Source organism: Medicago sativa, chromosome 8 (assembly GCF_051527215.1).
Source record: "Medicago sativa cultivar Bolivia chromosome 8, Bolivia_mono, whole genome shotgun sequence".
In the NCBI taxonomy this organism is placed as follows: domain Eukaryota; kingdom Viridiplantae; phylum Streptophyta; class Magnoliopsida; order Fabales; family Fabaceae; genus Medicago; species Medicago sativa.
The window spans coordinates 86283421-86299884 of record NC_140756.1 but is presented as its reverse complement, the minus strand read 5'-3'; the positions used below and the strand labels follow the sequence as shown (position 1 = coordinate 86299884).

General features: G+C 33.1%; 3 protein-coding genes and 2 non-coding genes across 6 annotated transcripts; 3 read left to right on the top strand and 2 right to left on the bottom strand.

Annotated features, from left to right (window-relative positions):
• Positions 1 to 1833: 1833 nt before the first annotated feature.
• On the top strand, positions 1834 to 3217 carry LOC146902690 (heme oxygenase-like, multi-helical). The gene is made up of 3 exons (XM_085732767.1): positions 1834 to 2022; positions 2097 to 2314; positions 2681 to 3217. Exons 1-3 carry the CDS (start codon positions 1861 to 1863, stop codon positions 2994 to 2996), a joined length of 696 nt encoding a protein of 231 aa, XP_085588893.1. The 5' UTR covers positions 1834 to 1860; the 3' UTR covers positions 2997 to 3217.
• A 1135-nt stretch (positions 3218 to 4352) lies between these two features.
• On the top strand, positions 4353 to 4424 carry TRNAH-GUG (transfer RNA histidin (anticodon GUG)). The gene has a single exon. It is a non-coding gene; the product is annotated as a tRNA-His (tRNA).
• Positions 4425 to 4523: 99 nt separating this feature from the next.
• TRNAH-GUG (transfer RNA histidin (anticodon GUG)) lies at positions 4524 to 4595 on the top strand. The gene has a single exon. It is a non-coding gene; the product is annotated as a tRNA-His (tRNA).
• Positions 4596 to 8567: 3972 nt separating this feature from the next.
• Positions 8568 to 10062, bottom strand: LOC146902687 (zinc knuckle (CCHC-type) family protein). 2 transcript variants are annotated; one of them, XM_085732549.1, is made up of 2 exons: positions 9937 to 10062; positions 8568 to 9675 (listed from the first exon to the last, which is right to left on the bottom strand). In XM_085732549.1, exon 2 carries the CDS (start codon positions 9651 to 9653, stop codon positions 8865 to 8867), a length of 789 nt encoding a protein of 262 aa, XP_085588675.1. In that variant the 5' UTR covers positions 9654 to 9675; positions 9937 to 10062; the 3' UTR covers positions 8568 to 8864. The 2 variants fall into 2 exon arrangements, with proteins under 2 accessions (XP_085588675.1, XP_085588676.1); XM_085732550.1 differs by having other exon boundaries at positions 8568 to 9656.
• A 3345-nt stretch (positions 10063 to 13407) lies between these two features.
• ATOEP16-2 (Mitochondrial import inner membrane translocase subunit Tim17/Tim22/Tim23 family protein) lies at positions 13408 to 15948 on the bottom strand. Its single transcript, XM_085732551.1, has 8 exons — positions 15573 to 15948; positions 15328 to 15488; positions 14858 to 14909; positions 14559 to 14636; positions 14378 to 14409; positions 14224 to 14257; positions 13884 to 13951; positions 13408 to 13760 (listed from the first exon to the last, which is right to left on the bottom strand). Exons 2-8 carry the CDS (start codon positions 15457 to 15459, stop codon positions 13617 to 13619), a joined length of 540 nt encoding a protein of 179 aa, XP_085588677.1. The 5' UTR covers positions 15460 to 15488; positions 15573 to 15948; the 3' UTR covers positions 13408 to 13616.
• Between the last annotated feature and the right edge of the window lie 516 nt (positions 15949 to 16464).

Below are 16464 nucleotides of genomic sequence, written 5' to 3'. Positions count from 1 at the left end.
TTTCTTGTGTCATCTTAAAGATTTTAAGCCTAATAAAATGTATAATACCCAAATTATTTACGTAATTTTTTTAGGGGAAATTATTTTCCTGATTGTTTTTAGTTCAATGCAATAATTGATGTATGCCAAAGAAACGTAATTTACAAAGAGTTCCAATATATTTAAATGTTAATTACAATATATTTCTTTTCTTAGGTGTACAATATATTTCTTATAAAAATGCCATATAAAATTTATCATTAAAAAGTTATAAAAGTTATAAGTGTTATAGCCTTTGATGTATGCTTAATCTTTTTTTTATTTATTTTAAAAGTAGACTAAATCATTCTCATCGGTATAGTTAAAACTTGGCATTTTATAATTGATTTTGCCCTGTAAGTAAATAAAAAAATAGAGAAATAGTACGATGTGAGGAAGGGGAATTAGTCACTTTAGTCCCTGAATGGGAACGATTCGTCAATTTAGTCCCTGAATGCAGATAAATTGCAAAATAGTCCCTGAATGTAGACTTTGTTAGTCAATTTAGTCCCTGAATGCAGACTCCGTTAGTCAATTTAGTCCCTGAATGTGGACTTCGTTAGTCACTTTAGTCCCTGAAATTGACCATGCAGGGACTGTTTTGCATATTATCTGCATTCAGGGACTAAATTGACGAATCGTTCCCCATTCAGGGACTAAAGTGACTAATTCTCCTGTAAGGAATGAAAGGAAGACAAGGGAATGACGTGGACGTTGAATATAGAATGAAATGCAAGCTGGATCTGGGACCATTATGCAAATTGATTTACGCTAAGATATGGGATGCTAAGGAAGAAAAAAAAATGGTAGGGCTGAGTTCGTTGTTTTTTGTCTGTCAAAAAAACATTTATATTTTTATTAAGTGAAACACATATAACTTTATGTGAGATTTATTTTTAAATTTTAACGTTCATATTAATCTTTTATTTTGATGGTATAATACTTTCTCGTGCCTGTAATATAGTGGTATAATACATTATAGTATAATCTTTTGATATGTCCATATTAATCTTTTGACAAATCACCTTAACTATAATCCTAAATTATCTTCATTTGGGGATGTTGTTTCTTTGGTTCATTTTGTAGGATGTGAATATTGGTGTTAACCCCTTTTTGGTAACTTTATGACAGTAGCGCTCGCTTTTATAATTTTAGCTAATATGTAATTGTAATTTGCACATCATTGGTTCCTTCATTGGTTTCAATTAGTTTAATCTTAATTATTATGTTTTTTTTTGTTCTCACGAACAAAATATATGCCCTTTTCATGAATCAAGAGTTGGTAAGACTTTGATAAATATTTATAATGTTTGTGCAATATTCCTTAATTTGCTATTTTTCTTTTGGAACAATTTTTTTAACAAGATACGTTATTCAATCCGTGCGAAGCACGGGTTTGGGTGTTTCTTTATTGGTTCCAATTAGTAATTTCATCTTAATTATTATGTTGTTTTTCTGGTCTCATGAACAAAATATATGCTCTTTTCATGAATCAAAACTTGGTTAGACTTTGATAAATATTTCTAATATTTGTGCAATATTCCTTAATTTGCTCATTTTTTCTTTCGAATAATTTTTTTTAAAAGATACGTTATTCAACCCCGTGCGAAGCACGGGTTTGTAACTAGTTACAAATAAAAAAGAATTAACTGAAAGCGAATATAGCGGTGCAAATAATGGAAGGGGTGATGGTCTGCTGTGTGAGGAAAGGCAAGCCACGTGCAATGTGAGCACTTTACTAGAAGACACTGTTGTTGGCGGCCACCTCAAAGTTGAACGATTATATAAACTCACACACCGATAACAACAAGAATTAGCGAGAATTGCAGAAGAAAAGAAAAGATGCAGGTAATAGCAAAAGCAAAAGCTGAGGAGAAGAAAATCGGAATGACAGAAACATGGTTGAGGAAACACCGTCCTATCTACGACGCAGCAACCAGACACCCTTTTATTCTCTCCATCCGTGATGGCACCGTTCAATCTCATTCCTTCAAAACATGGCTCGTAAGTAATTTTCAATACATATCTCTCTTCTCTTTTTATTAGTATCATTTTTTCAATTTATTTCAATTTTGCAGGCTCAGGATTACTTGTTTGTTAGAGAGTTTGTTCCATTTGTTGCGAGTGTGCTGATTAAAGCTTGCAAGGAATCAGATGACAGTGATGATGTGGAAGTTATATTGGGAGGTATGGCTTCTCTCAAGGATGAAATATTATGGTTTAAGAGAGAAGCCAACAAATGGGGTATTTCACTCTCAGACGTTGTTCCTCAAAAAGCTAACAAAAACTATTGCAGGTATGTTTATTAGTCATCGATTTTTGTTCTAACCATGCCGTTATTACAACTCATTATGAAGGTTTATTTGGGGTTTTAAATCATCTGTTGTTTCTAGTTTTTGCTAGTATACCGGTAGGCCTGTTTAAATTGACTTATTTGACCTTATCTACTGTATAGGAGAACTTATGAAAACATGTTCAATTTCAGTTGTTTTTCCATATAAAAGGGTGTGTGTAACATTTCTTATAACTATAATATAATTTCGATACAATTATATTAATAGAGATGTGGTAGTAATTTTTTTACATTGACTGCAAACAAGAAGTCTTCATTTTATTTTAAGTGTTTAAAGTAGATAATTATGAGCATGTATTGTTGTGACAGGTTGCTGGAAAGTTTGATGAGTCAAGATGTGGATTATACCGTGGCTCTTACTGCATTTTGGGCAATTGAAGTGGTGTATCAAGAGAGTTTTGCACACTGTATTGAAGAAGGCTCAAAAACCCCACCAGAATTGAAGGAGACTTGTGAAAGATGGGGCAATGAAGAGTTTGGTCAGTACTGTCAATCTCTGCAAAAGATAGTCAATCAGAGCTTGCAAAAGGCTTCTGATGATGAGCTAAAGAAGGCTGAAGTCATGTTGCTGAGTATTATTGAACATGAAGTTCATTTCTGGAATATGAGCCGTGGAAATGTTTGATCTTGTTCAGAAGAAATCTTTGGTGTATGTGTGTTGTGTAAAATAATGATAGCTTGTTTATCTTGTTAAGTGTGACAATTTATAGCTTAAAGTAGTGTATGGAATGTCTAGATTAATTGAGTAAGCTGGATCAGGGGAAGTAATTAAGCAAGTTAAATAAAGGAATGTACCATGTTTTATTAAGAAGGAGAAAACAATTCTGAAGTTGATTTTAGACAAAATGTAGAGAATGTTATATAAGTTGTTAGTTTTGCTTTTTTCTACCTGATTTCATTAGTAGACCTTTCTGTCAAATTCACAAAAATTATGATTTGAGAGCACAGACATAAATTTATCAGATATGTAATTCAACATCTCATAATGCCTTTTACAATAAGATGCAGAGGAAACAATTTATAGAACACATTTTTTTAGGAGAATTGTTGTCTTATTGGCGTGTCATTGTTCGACAAGGCCAACATGAAATGAAACTATTATTTTACTTTACTGGTGGTCACTAATTAAAGTCAAGTAAAGTACAATTGTAGCAGATAGAAGATACGAAATGAGAAGTTCTAACGAGGTAAGAATTTTATTTAATCTTCGTTTTATCAAAGCTGTTATGCTGATAAGTGATAAGTTATTGAATATTTGTAGAAAAATTTCAGTTACATCCTAAAAAATTTCGTTACATCCAATTTTGAGGCACAAGTCTGCGCTTTTCCAGCTGTGCGTGTTTGCAATTGAGAAAGCTGTGGAGTTGAATTGGTCTGACATATGATGGTGAAAGCTTTTGCTCAACAAATTGCAGTTCCTTGGACTTTGAGAGTTAGATGGCGCAATTGTACAGCCTTGACCGAGAGAGAATTTATCATGTCACTTCACACACATTTATAGGAATAGCTAAAAATGGGCATAGTTTGCCTAGTTTACACTCTCAATGCTGGATGGATCCGCCATTTTTATCTTACCTTTGTTGCATAGGGATAATATAGGTTTACCTTATAAGAGATATTACACCATGTAATTTGTATATAGTTTTTATTACTATTTGATAAAAAAAAAAAAAAAAAAAAGTTCATACTTGAACGTAAAAATCTAAAAAAAAAAATTAGATTTTTAAATCTCAAACAAAATTCAAATTTTAAAGATATTTGTATACTCAATCTACGTAGACCAAGTAAATTGAGTTTAATTTTCTTTTCAACTCATTCTATGAGTAGTCAATTGAAAATTTATTTCAACCTAGAGGAATTTGGTCATTTTTGTGCTGTAATCGGTTTCTTTTCTTTTTTTTGTGTGATTAGTGGCTGTCATATTTTTGGGCAGTAATTAATATTGTAATAAATAATTAAAATTACCCAACAATGTCATAAAGTGGCTGTAGTTTAGTGGTTAGAACCCCACGTTGTGGCCATGGAGACCTGGGCTCGAATCCCAGCAGCCACACTTTTTTAATTTTTTAATTACGCATTTTTTCTGTGTATTGTCTTTTTATCTGCAAAATGCAAATATTAAATACTAAGCATGTGAAAAACTAACATCAATGTGGCTGTAGTTTAGTGGTAAGAATTCCACGTTGTGGCCGTGGAGACCTGGGCTCGAATCCCAGCAGCCACAAGAATTTCATTATTTTTTCTTTTTTCTTAATTCACACTTTATTTTTTTTCATATCATGATTTCACACTTTATTTTTTTTCATATCATGATATTTAAGATATGTGTGTATGAGTCATTTTCTATTCACAAAATGCATCACCTTTCAGTTGAGCCTTGGATCATAAGATAAACAACCTGATGATACAGAACAAATCAAACAACCAGCAAGTTCAAATTTTAGATAGACATTTTCAGCTTTATACCTAGACATTTTCTGGCTTAAAGTATAGATACAACTCAGTTGGTAACTGCAAGGATGTTGATATTAAGGTCTGGAGTTCAAACTCTAGATTCTCACACTTAAGGTGCGTGAGTCTAACTAGGTGACCAAAAAAAATCGATGCAACTAGTTTTTTTTGAATGATTTTCGATTTTTTTTTTAAATAGTGAGTTTGATTAGTCTCCAAAATTGTAGTTAACCTGAGACATTTAAAAGTGTTTGAGCATAAGATTCAAGGTTCTAACTCTAACTCATCTGCACATAAAAAAAAGTTTGAACAAATCAACTAACAGGATAATCCAAAAAAGTCCATCTTCTTTACTCCAATTTCAGTCCCACACACATTGATCAAAGAATCACCCGACTGATCATCTGACAATAAAATCAATCCAGATAAAGGTCTATAAAGAAAATTGCAAGTCATTCATACATCATACCAAAAGGAGATACTTTCACCACTCCCTACCTTCTTATCCACTCCTTTAGAAAACCACTGAATTGTCCACATCAATGTATAGAGCATTAATCTCTCCACTAAGAAGAATAACTCTTACTAGACAATTATAGATAAATGTTTTTTGGACACTGGATTCGACATTAATTGTGTATCTGTGTGAGGGATTACATATGGTTATTGTGAGTCTAAGAGTCTGACTTTCTGATTTTAATGAACATGGTTTAATGGTTGTAAAATAGACATTCCTGTCGCTGTTATTATTTCTCATTCTCCTATTTTATTTTATTTTTAAATTGTTTGTGCGTATACGAGAGAAAATTGGATACAATAGAACTTCGTTATCCACCAATTAAAATTCTCCACAACACTATTTCGAGAGGCTTAAGCTAAACATATTTAAGCCCTTTGTAAGAATAGGTTAGATCAAAGATTATGACTGCACGAAATTTCAAAATGCACCAGTTTAAAGAAATCAGATACTATTGCACACTGAATTTAAGTTTTTCTCTCAATAGTATTTTTCACATTATAAAATTCCTCCACTTACTCTTGCTCTAGAGAATAAAGGAAATGATTTCGAAAATGGTATTAGAGTTTAGGTTCAAGAACACTAATTTCATGTCATTTTATGCATCTAGAATATATCTATTTATAAAGTAATAACATCAAAGTAGAGATTTAATCCTACAAAGTAATAACATAAAATTAGAGGTTTTTTTTTTTTTTTTGATAACAAGAGGGCCGAAGCCCGAATAAAATTAGAGGTTTAATCCTACAAACACATGATTTTTTCCAAAGAACACAACCACGAATCACCGGTAACCTTGTGTGGTATTTACATTGTTGTACATATTTAAACATTATTAGAAGCATGCAACCTTTGAAATTTATATTAAAAATTTCTCACATTATCATCATTATTAGGAATTAAAGACAGTATGCAAATTCCTATAGAAGTCATCAATCAATTCCTCATTTGATACTATCTTCCTTGCAATTTGGACCAAGAAAGTCGATGCTTGAAACTCCAATCACCATGTATGTGTTTAGACCCATATGTGTCAACTGTCAAGTGCTCACTTAATTATTGCATTTCAGATAAAGATGCCCTGGTCACAAATGTATGATAGATGGCATATACTACTGTGGCATGGTCCTACGGAATTTAGACATTTCTTATCTTCATTTGCATTGCAGTTTGAACGAATATATGAAAAACATTTCTCTGAATTTTAGTGTTCTACATATTTTTCCGTAAAAAATTCTAAGAATAAATCATGTTGAATACCAACTCGAGTGGATAGATTCTTTTAGGCTCTATTTGGGAGTTTGGTGGAGAGGGGAAGGGATGGCTTTGAGGGGTTTGGTAAATCCCAATATATATATTGTTATAATACTTGCAAAATTAAAAGTACATTAATCATTAATCATAAGTAATCTTTTATCATTCACTATAAAAACACTCAAAATTTGAAAGATTTCTCTATTTTTCGCTCTTATCTCATCCCTCCAATGCCCTCCCCTTCTTTTCCATCTAAACTCCCAAACAAAGCCTTAAGGAGACTAACTCATTACTATTTTTTCTTCATAAAACTTGAAGAGAAAAAAACTACTTATCACTTACGTTGATACCTTTTTATGAGCCCTGATATTCTCATTTTTGCATCTATAAAAAGCTAATTTTCCTTCAACGTTATGAAAGCACACACTTCATAGACAAAAAAGCCAAATTAAAGAGCTTTTTTTGATACACTTCTGTTTGATTGACCCCAATGGCAGGGATGGTAAGAGGGTTTGCTGACTTGATGGATGGAGGTGATAGAAGCCGATCAACTGCAACTCGGCCTGAATCAAATTTCAACCTCAATTCTCCTCTCCCTGTCCAAGCACCGGCAGCTGGCTTTCTCAATGGAGACAGCCAAAAGCTATTAGGTGTAACCAATAACACCAACATCAAGTTAAAGGGTGATGGTAATGGAGTGTTTACGCTTGGCAACTTCAAATGAAATCAGTTGCAGCTGACCAAGTTATACTGATGGCCTTCATACATATAAACTATGTTGTCAATAGCGGTCTAACGCGGCGCGATCGCGGCGCGGAGCGGCTGAAAACAGCCTAGCGCGTCAGAACGCGACCGAGTCGCGCGTTAGGCAAAAGCGGGTCAACGCGGGCAAAAAGCAGGTCAACAAAAAAAATCTCATTAGAAACCACAATCTCATCTCTGTTCTCTGTTAATCATCCTTTTCTTTACAGTCAAAATGAAGAAGAAAGGGAAGAAGTGAAAGATTGATTAGAGATCTAGGAATTAATATGATCAAGATGAAGTCTAAATGTGAATGCAAAATAAAATTTTCTCATCTATATTAATACTAAATATATTTTTTTTCATACTTTTTTAGTCCTTAATTAATAATATAATATTTAGTTTTAGTGTCCGCATCATGTAAAAGCGCCCGCGTCGCGCCCGCTTACCGCGCCGCGTCAATTTTTGGGGTGGCCGCGCCGCATTTCCGCTTTGACAACTATGCATATAAATAACAGCACCTACCTACTGTTACAAAAGGGCCTATAACAACTACTCTGTGTTATAAATGTAATAATCTTATCAACAGCTTATAACAGGTTAAGGTTACTATGTAATATTTTTAATTCACTTCAGCCCAATCAGATATAGTTAATTTTTAACTCATTTTCGTATGGTGGAACAACAAAAGATAGAGCATCAACTCCTGACTCCCCCATTGAAATACCTGAAGCAAGATATGCACGTTCTATGTACACATAATGTGTTAAGTTGCCTCAAAGCTCTTTTAAGGGAAAGAGAGTGGTAGGGGTGGGATGCCCAGAAATAAGTTTTGCTTTCACTTAAATCACACCTATGTATGATCACATACAAATTTAAAAGTACATCACAAGACAAGTTATGAGGGTTTTGTGTCAATACTAGGTTGTGTTTAAATCTCAATATCACCATTGTCAAAACAGTAAAACGCAAAAACACAGAACTAGACTGCAAGGAAAAACATGAAAAATCCCCACAAGTATGAAAATTAAAAGCTAATGGGGTTCACGACAAGTGGAAGACAACACATAACTGAAAATTGGAACCCAGGTAAACAAAAACAGTCAAGTATGAAAGCACTAAGCAATAAGCTTAAGTTCACTAATTCGATGTCACATAAATTCAAGAAATCCCGCATAAATTGAGAATATACAAGAACAAACTCAGTTATGTAAGACTCAGAACATACAAGAATTGAGTAGTAAACGAGAATATCATTTGAAGCTTGTATCAATTGCAAAATCCATCTAACTGCTTAAGCATCACAAAATATATAGAGCACCATCCATGAAGTCAAACGTTAAAGATAAGATCAAACCTCAGGTATCTTCAGGATAACAAAGTTAATGAAAGAAAATACGTACAACCCAGGCATCTAGCAAAGCTTATTCTACATTATATCGGCTGAAACTTAATGATTGTATCTGTGGAGCTAGCCATCAATCCTGCTCGAAAACTACTCACCAAACTCTTAGCTGCTCCATACACCATTCAATGTCTCCGACTATGCCTCTTCTTTCTCCTGCTGCTTTTATCATCAGAATCAGAGTCTGAACCAGAATCTGAATCAGATGATTCAGACGATGTACTGTACCTCCTGCTTTTTCCTTTGCTCTTCTTCTTAGTCTGCTTCTTCTTCTGACTCTTCTTCTTCTTCCGTCTTCTTTCTTCCTCTGATTCAGAGGATGAGCTGGAACCCGAACTAGAAGAATAATCAGATCCCGTGGCAGACGATGATCCACTGCCACTATCGGTCTCAAACACTGAATCCTCACTATTACTACCTGAATCATACTTCCTCTTGGACTTTTTCGAACTCACTTTGGCCTTTTCCTCCTTCACATCACGATGATTATTATTATTATTATTATTATTATCATCCAAATCATAACCCACAGACACATCTGGCCTCAATTTAGGGTTTTTAAGTTGCTGAGTCCTCGATGGCCTTGAAATATAAACTCGCTCATTCTTACACTGAAATGTCCAGTGCCCACCCTGGTAACACTTCTGACACTGCGCATTACCATCGACAGTCGACATTGTAGGCTTGACATCCTTCCTTTCACCCAATTTAACAGCTTTCTCAGTACTCATCAAATACATCTGCCTCTTCGCCTCCCTTTTCTCCTGCCATCTGCTAGGCCCTTCTTCCTTCTGACCATACGCGTTAACATTTCGCGCAGCCGCAGTTGCTGCTCTTTCGGCTTGAGCACGACTAAGCCCTTTGGCAGCAGTTAATGCTGCAGCCTTAATCTCTTCCTTCTTACTACTCGACATGTTCTATTTCAAATGTGAAAATCTGGTGTAAAAATACAAAATTGAAACAAAATTAACATAAATTTTTCAGTTTTCAATAATCAATAGTATTGGATTAGATCTGATCCACCATTTGATTAGTAATGTTAAAAATTATAAATCTAACAAGAAAATTAATGTGGAATCGCAGTGCGGAGTGGAGCTCCGATCTGCTGCGACGCAATTCACAGTAGAATTGAACCCTAGTGCGAGCTAAAGGAAGGTATAAGGAGAGGGGAAGGAAGATAGGAATAGAGAGGAAAACCTGGATGATGAATTTCTCGCAGTTGCCGGCGAAAATGATGTACTTCGGCGGGGTTGAGATCGGAGCGACTCCAAATGCGATAAGGCAAAGTGGCAGCGATTTCGATTTTGTTGATTTGAGGGAAGTGTTGAGTTTTGTTGTGTTAGGGTTTTAAATAAATGAATTGTTAAGATATGCTTATTTTTTGTCTTTAATTAATAATAAATAATTGGTTGTAAATTGTAATAACCTCAGAAAAATATGAAGAAAAAAAAAAAATATATATATATATATATATATATATATATATATATATATATATATATATATATATAATCAATTATTGTAGAGCTTCAATTTTTTTATTTTTTTGTTCTTCTAAGCTTAGCTCAGTTGGTATGAACAATGCATAATATATGCAAGGTTTGGGAGTCGAACCCCGACCACCACAAACAAAAAAAAATACTTCAATTTTTTGCATTAAACCTTTTTTTTTATATAGAAATAGGAAAGACAAATAAAAAAATTAAGGAACAAAACGGAGGTACTACAACCTAAAACATCAAAATGAAGGTGTGGTTGTAGGGGTTCATGAGAAGCATCGAAGACAGCCTAAGATGATTTATTATTATGATTAAAATTGGCAAGAAGATCAACACAAATGTTGGTTTATCTTTCCTAAAAAAAATAAATGTTGGTTTATCTCTAAATGTTTGCAAGAAAGACATTTCAATTAGGAGCATGAAACACATCATCAAGGAGAGGTTGTAGGGAGGCACTAGAATAAAATTCGTTGTTGTCAAAGTTAACCACAATCAGGAAATCAACTTCAACAAGAAAAAAGAAAATGTGGGGACACATCCAAGTTTTAAGTCATAATAATGATCCCACTACTCGGCATGAGCATTAGAGGAGGTTTCAATACTCTAATGAAAACTTTAATGAATGATTGTAATGATCTCTAATGAGACAACCATAAGTTGAAAAATGATCAAGAGAAAATAACTGAAGTTATATGAATCTGATGGGAGATAATTATAGTTTGCTTGACTCTTATTTTTGGCTTTTTTCCTTCTTTTTTTTCATTTAAGAGAAATACATGTTATAAATAAAATAGTTTAAATAATATATAAAATAGTAAGAAAATATAAATATGATAATTGTTAGTATCTCAATAGAAAGTGAAAGCTTGATTGATGTTAGAAGTTAGTAATGCATGCAGTGAAAGTAATAATAGATAGAGTTCAAAACGTTTATTGGGAAAAACTCTTGATGAGAGTTTATAAAGAGGATGCACTCCTCACCTCACAAGTCGGTTTTGTGATGATGAGTTAGGCCCCAAATTTCAACATGGTATCAGAGCTTGTCGAATTCAAGGGCCACCTACCTATTCACGCACCAAGCCCAAAGAGTGCTGGGCGTGAGGGGGGTGTATTGGGAACGCACCAAGCCCAAAGAGTGCTGGGCGTGAAGGGGGTGTATTGGGAAAAACCCAAGTCCCACATCGAATGCACTCCTCACCTCACAAGCCAGAGCCCCTGGTTCTGGAATCAAGCTAGTGACAAGGAATGATGTAGCAAAGTTGTAACTGTTTGTTATAAGAGCTAACTTATAGCTCAAGCAACAATGTATATAAATAGTATAGCTTTCTTATGTACAACAAGTAGAGAATCAATGTATTCAATGTATTAGAGAGATTATGTTTTAGGATAACAATAAGTTTTCATTCTTTCACATTGTGTGTACAATTCTCTCTTCTCTCTAAATTTTCTTCTTCTTTTTCTTCTTCCGAAACATGAAAGAGTTCCAACAATTGAGAGTGAGTAATAATGAAGAAAACTCATTTTTATATATTGGGAAAAAGGGAAAATACAATGTTATAACTTTCTGATTATATGAATAAACACAAGTTGAATATTTACTTGAGAACATCCCTAAGCTGAAATAAAAGTCTAACATTCCACACATGGCATTAAGAGTGGAAAAAGGACTTAGGTGAAGAGAAATGATGAATATATATGCAACTTTATCTTTTGAAGGCAATAGAACAACTGATTAGTTAGTTAATATTAGGCTTTAACTTTTAACTATTTTGATTTGCATGTAATTGAGGTTTCTCACGATCTTCAAAATACTCCTTCCGTCTCATAATAAGTGACTCATTTGTAAAAAAACAAAATTGTACTAAAATAAATGATCTATCTCACTTTTTAATGCAATATTACTTTCTTTTTTTTCAACTATGCACTCTAATTAATATATTATTACTTTTATCATTTTTTTTGCTTTCACACCGGTTTCCGACCCACCAATGGTAGGCGACTAATCCAACTCATGTATAAAGACATGCACACTGGTCAAGTGTTGTTATCATTCTCAATTCAATATCTTTCACTTTGCATTTATGATAATGATGAATATACCGTCACGTTTCTTAAAATGTAAGAAATGAACAAAATGCTCCGTTATTTTGGAACCGAGAGAGTATCATCATTGATGACAAATCTAGTGCTTGCATACAATGAAGTGTTCATTTAGCTTTGTAGTCTTTTCTTTTACTTGGGCTTTTGTCCTCAACGAAGAATAAAATGAGAAGAAAAAATACACGATGTGAATACTTTGTACCAATATCATATTAATTCAAATAAAATAAAAACCACTGGTATAACACAACTAACCCCAACTAATTATTCATGAGTAATAACGTTAAAACTATTAGAAAAATTTATTGCACATTAAGGTCTTACAAGACTTGAGTTGTTATAGTCTCCACGGAAAACAAATTTATGGTAAGAAAAGTCTCATATGAAAATTTTGTATTAAATATGTTCAACAATTTATTCCAGAAAATAAATAATACCTAATAAAAGTATTTAACTTATTCAAGAATAATTATGTTAACCTTGAAACAAGCTCATTCATCATAAGTTAATTTAGTTTGAAATTACAAGTACAGTAAAAATATCTTGGAACTTTTAAGTATTAAAAATGTATAGAAAATGTTGTTTAATGCAAAACTTATCTTTTTTTGTTTACTTATGTAAAATGAAAACAAAACCGATCCATTAAACTCACATCTAACTGTTCTCTTAAGTACTGCCGGTGTATCACTAATAACTATATTAACAATGAAAACCACCGGAGACAACACATTCGACCATCTTTGCGAAGTATATAATTATAATGCTCTAATTAAAATTTTGAATTTTGTGTCTTGTGAGTATAGCTCAGTTGGTAGGACAATGCATTATTATATGCAGGACCCGGGGTTCGAACCCCGGACACCCCACTTATTCACCTTATTTTGGATTCTAGCCACTTGAAAAAAAAAAAAATATATTTTGAATTTTGTTAATACTCTTGTGTTGTACTGTCCTTTCATTTTTGTACACAGAACAACTGCCACACTGTCACCCACCAAATTTGAATAGTGTGTGAAACAGAACAAAATGGCAAATGCCACCCGCAAAAAATCAAGTTTCTACATAAAAATTGTTAACATCAAGTTTCTCTTTTCTTTTCATTTTTCACTATAAAATGGTAGAGAAAGTAGTACTGGTGGCTTACTTGGATTATAATTCAAAAGCATTTGACAAAAAGAACTACAAATTCAGAAAGAAAGAGTTGCTAAATGCTACAAGTTAATTTTAAACAAGTACCAAATTGGAAGATTAAAAACAAAGCTAAAAATCCCAACAGATTTAAAATATCCCTGTTAGAAGATTTGCAGCAGTTGAAATCGCGGCTCCGGTAATAGCACATTGCACAATCTGTTCATGAGATGTGTTATCTGATGTACATGCAAGTGCTGCCCCAGTGATTGCTCCAGCAACTGCACTATTTTTCTGCACAAAACAGAATAAATAATTAATCAAATATTTTTAGAGCACATGTAACATAAGCATTTATATCATACTATTGTTTACACCAATGAAAGGTATCATATATTTAGTTATTTAGAACATTACCCAGTCATGAGTACCACGAGCTTCCTTCATCCCATATGTGAGTCCTGAATATAGTCCTGCAGCCAACCCTGCATATTTCGAAAAATTTGAAGGATCATTTCCACAATCCTTCTAGATAACTATTATACGCAATAACTAAAGAAAATAAGTTATTGACGTAAACACATGTGGCACGTGCTACGCGAAAATGTGGACATACTCGCATATGCTATACAAGTTTCGCATTAATAAATTATTATATAAAACTATAAAATAGTCCCTAATTATTGGAAAATTGCCAAATTCACATATTATATAGGAGCAAACGAGGTCTCTTCAAGTTGAGAGAATGTATGATTACCCCATTGGAAGGATTCTTTCCCTGTGTTTTTTACCTGATGAAGGAAAAAAGACAACAATTAAACCAAAAGGCCAACATGTTTTTGCATATATTGAAAATACAATTTCACATAAGCAAATGCAAGGCAATAACTCTCCTGTACATACGAACTCACCATTGCCTCAATGGATTTACTGCTGGTCTCTCCTGTATGTGCAAAAAATCGAAAGAAAATGTTGTTACTATTTTAACTCATTTTAAGATTGGTAAAAAAAAACTCATCTAGATTCATATTAAATATCTATGCTCTGAATTTACTGGTTCAGCATAGTTTTTCTTTTGTAATTTTAGTATACCTCTAAGACCATGAAAACGATTTTTCTTGGCTCCAGATATTTCTGGAGGCATTCCACCAGCATTATCAATCCCAGTACCTATAATAAATATCAAATTAACATGTATTAACAAATATCCACAAGGGAGGCACCAAAATTTGACACACTAAATGTGGGTTACCATATCAAATATAATACACACACATCAAATTTCGTCGGTTAGTATTCAAATCTAACTCTAATTTATCAGTTTTACAAAGATGATTTTTAAAATAAAAGTGAGAAAAGAAGTGTTAAGAGGGAATTGTAATGCAGTACACCTTCAATAGCCGTGAAATAGGCTTCACGGGACACAGCTTGAACTGCTCCTATCTGAAAGAAATCAAGGAATACATGATCAACTCTAAACTTCGAAACATTAGAGATTTAATATAAAATGATAATGAAACATAATAAATATATAATAATAACTTCATATCAACATGATAAAAAAAAATTGTTACACATTAACAATATATGCAGTTATAAATATGCAATATGCCTTGTGATTAGATTGCATTTGTAAAAATAATTTGGTTTAATTTGTATACACAGTAACTATGAAGATCTTTGTTAGGATCAATGAATCATAATCATCGAATCATTGAAAACATTAGACTTCAATTATAACTAACAACGATCACATGTCATGTATGATAACCGATTGTGATCTATTTACAATGTAAACTTTTTACACAACAATGTATTACAATGGTGCACACAAATGAAATGATTAAATTGATGAACGTACCCCAGCAGCTTTAACAAAACTCTCAGCAATGCGATTAACAAGAGGGTGACCAAAGTCGAAAAGTCCCCCTTTATTAAAGTCACTAAGTTCATCAAGAAGAGTACGAGTCTCCAAGTTACTGTTGCTGTTCATCTTCTTAATCTTGATTAATTTCTACGTAACTACACAAAACAGAATACACACACTTAGAGAGAAATAATAATAACAAAAGAAAAGGAGTTACGTACATGAAGAAAATAACCGACATAAGATAGGAGTAGTGCTTTGAAGAACACGTGTTACATTGACACACACGTGGATGTTCCTAGACAACGTGGGTACGAAGTTTGTGGCAACCCATGTAATTGTATCCACTTCACCTTGTTAGTAACTACTACTTTGTTGCTACTTACGACCAATTCTTCTTCCACCCACGATCCAAATCGAACTGATTTTGAGGTTTCATACTCAAATATGTTTTTTATGCAAATCCTTGAAACATTAGACAAATTGTAAAGTATAATAAATCTAATGGTACTCTAAAAAAAAAAAATCGTGCTAACAAGACTAGATAGATATAGGAAACGATTCTAATATGAAGGAAAAAAAGTTATACAAAGCAGTCATTTTTAGTATAAAAAACTATCATATACTCATGAAAGTGTGATCATGTGAATCCTCCTCAATGCATAAAACAATGTCGATGATATATCTTACATGGGTTTACATAGGTTTAAATTATTTTTTCAAAGAATTAAGGCCAAAAATTATTTCAAATTATCATGTTTAACATTTTATTTTGGCCTTGCAAACTTATTTCTCGTATCCATCTTGAAAATAAAGATAGTTATTTTGTGAAAAATTCCGTTGGTTATGTTTTTGATGCTAAGAAATTTGACGGACTCCCTTTCGTAGAATTTCACCACCAAACCACATATTTTAACAAGATTCAAATTCAAAACCGTACTCCGTTTTTTTGACTCAATTCAAAACCATACTTAACAAACGTAATGTTGGTATTATTTGCATGATTATGCCTAGGTTTGAAATAAAGTACATTTGATTCAACCTTATTTTGCAAACAAAATTGTTTTTTTTTTTTTTTGTAGTGGCCGGGGTTCGAACCTCAAACCTTGCATAATTTATGCATCGTCCATA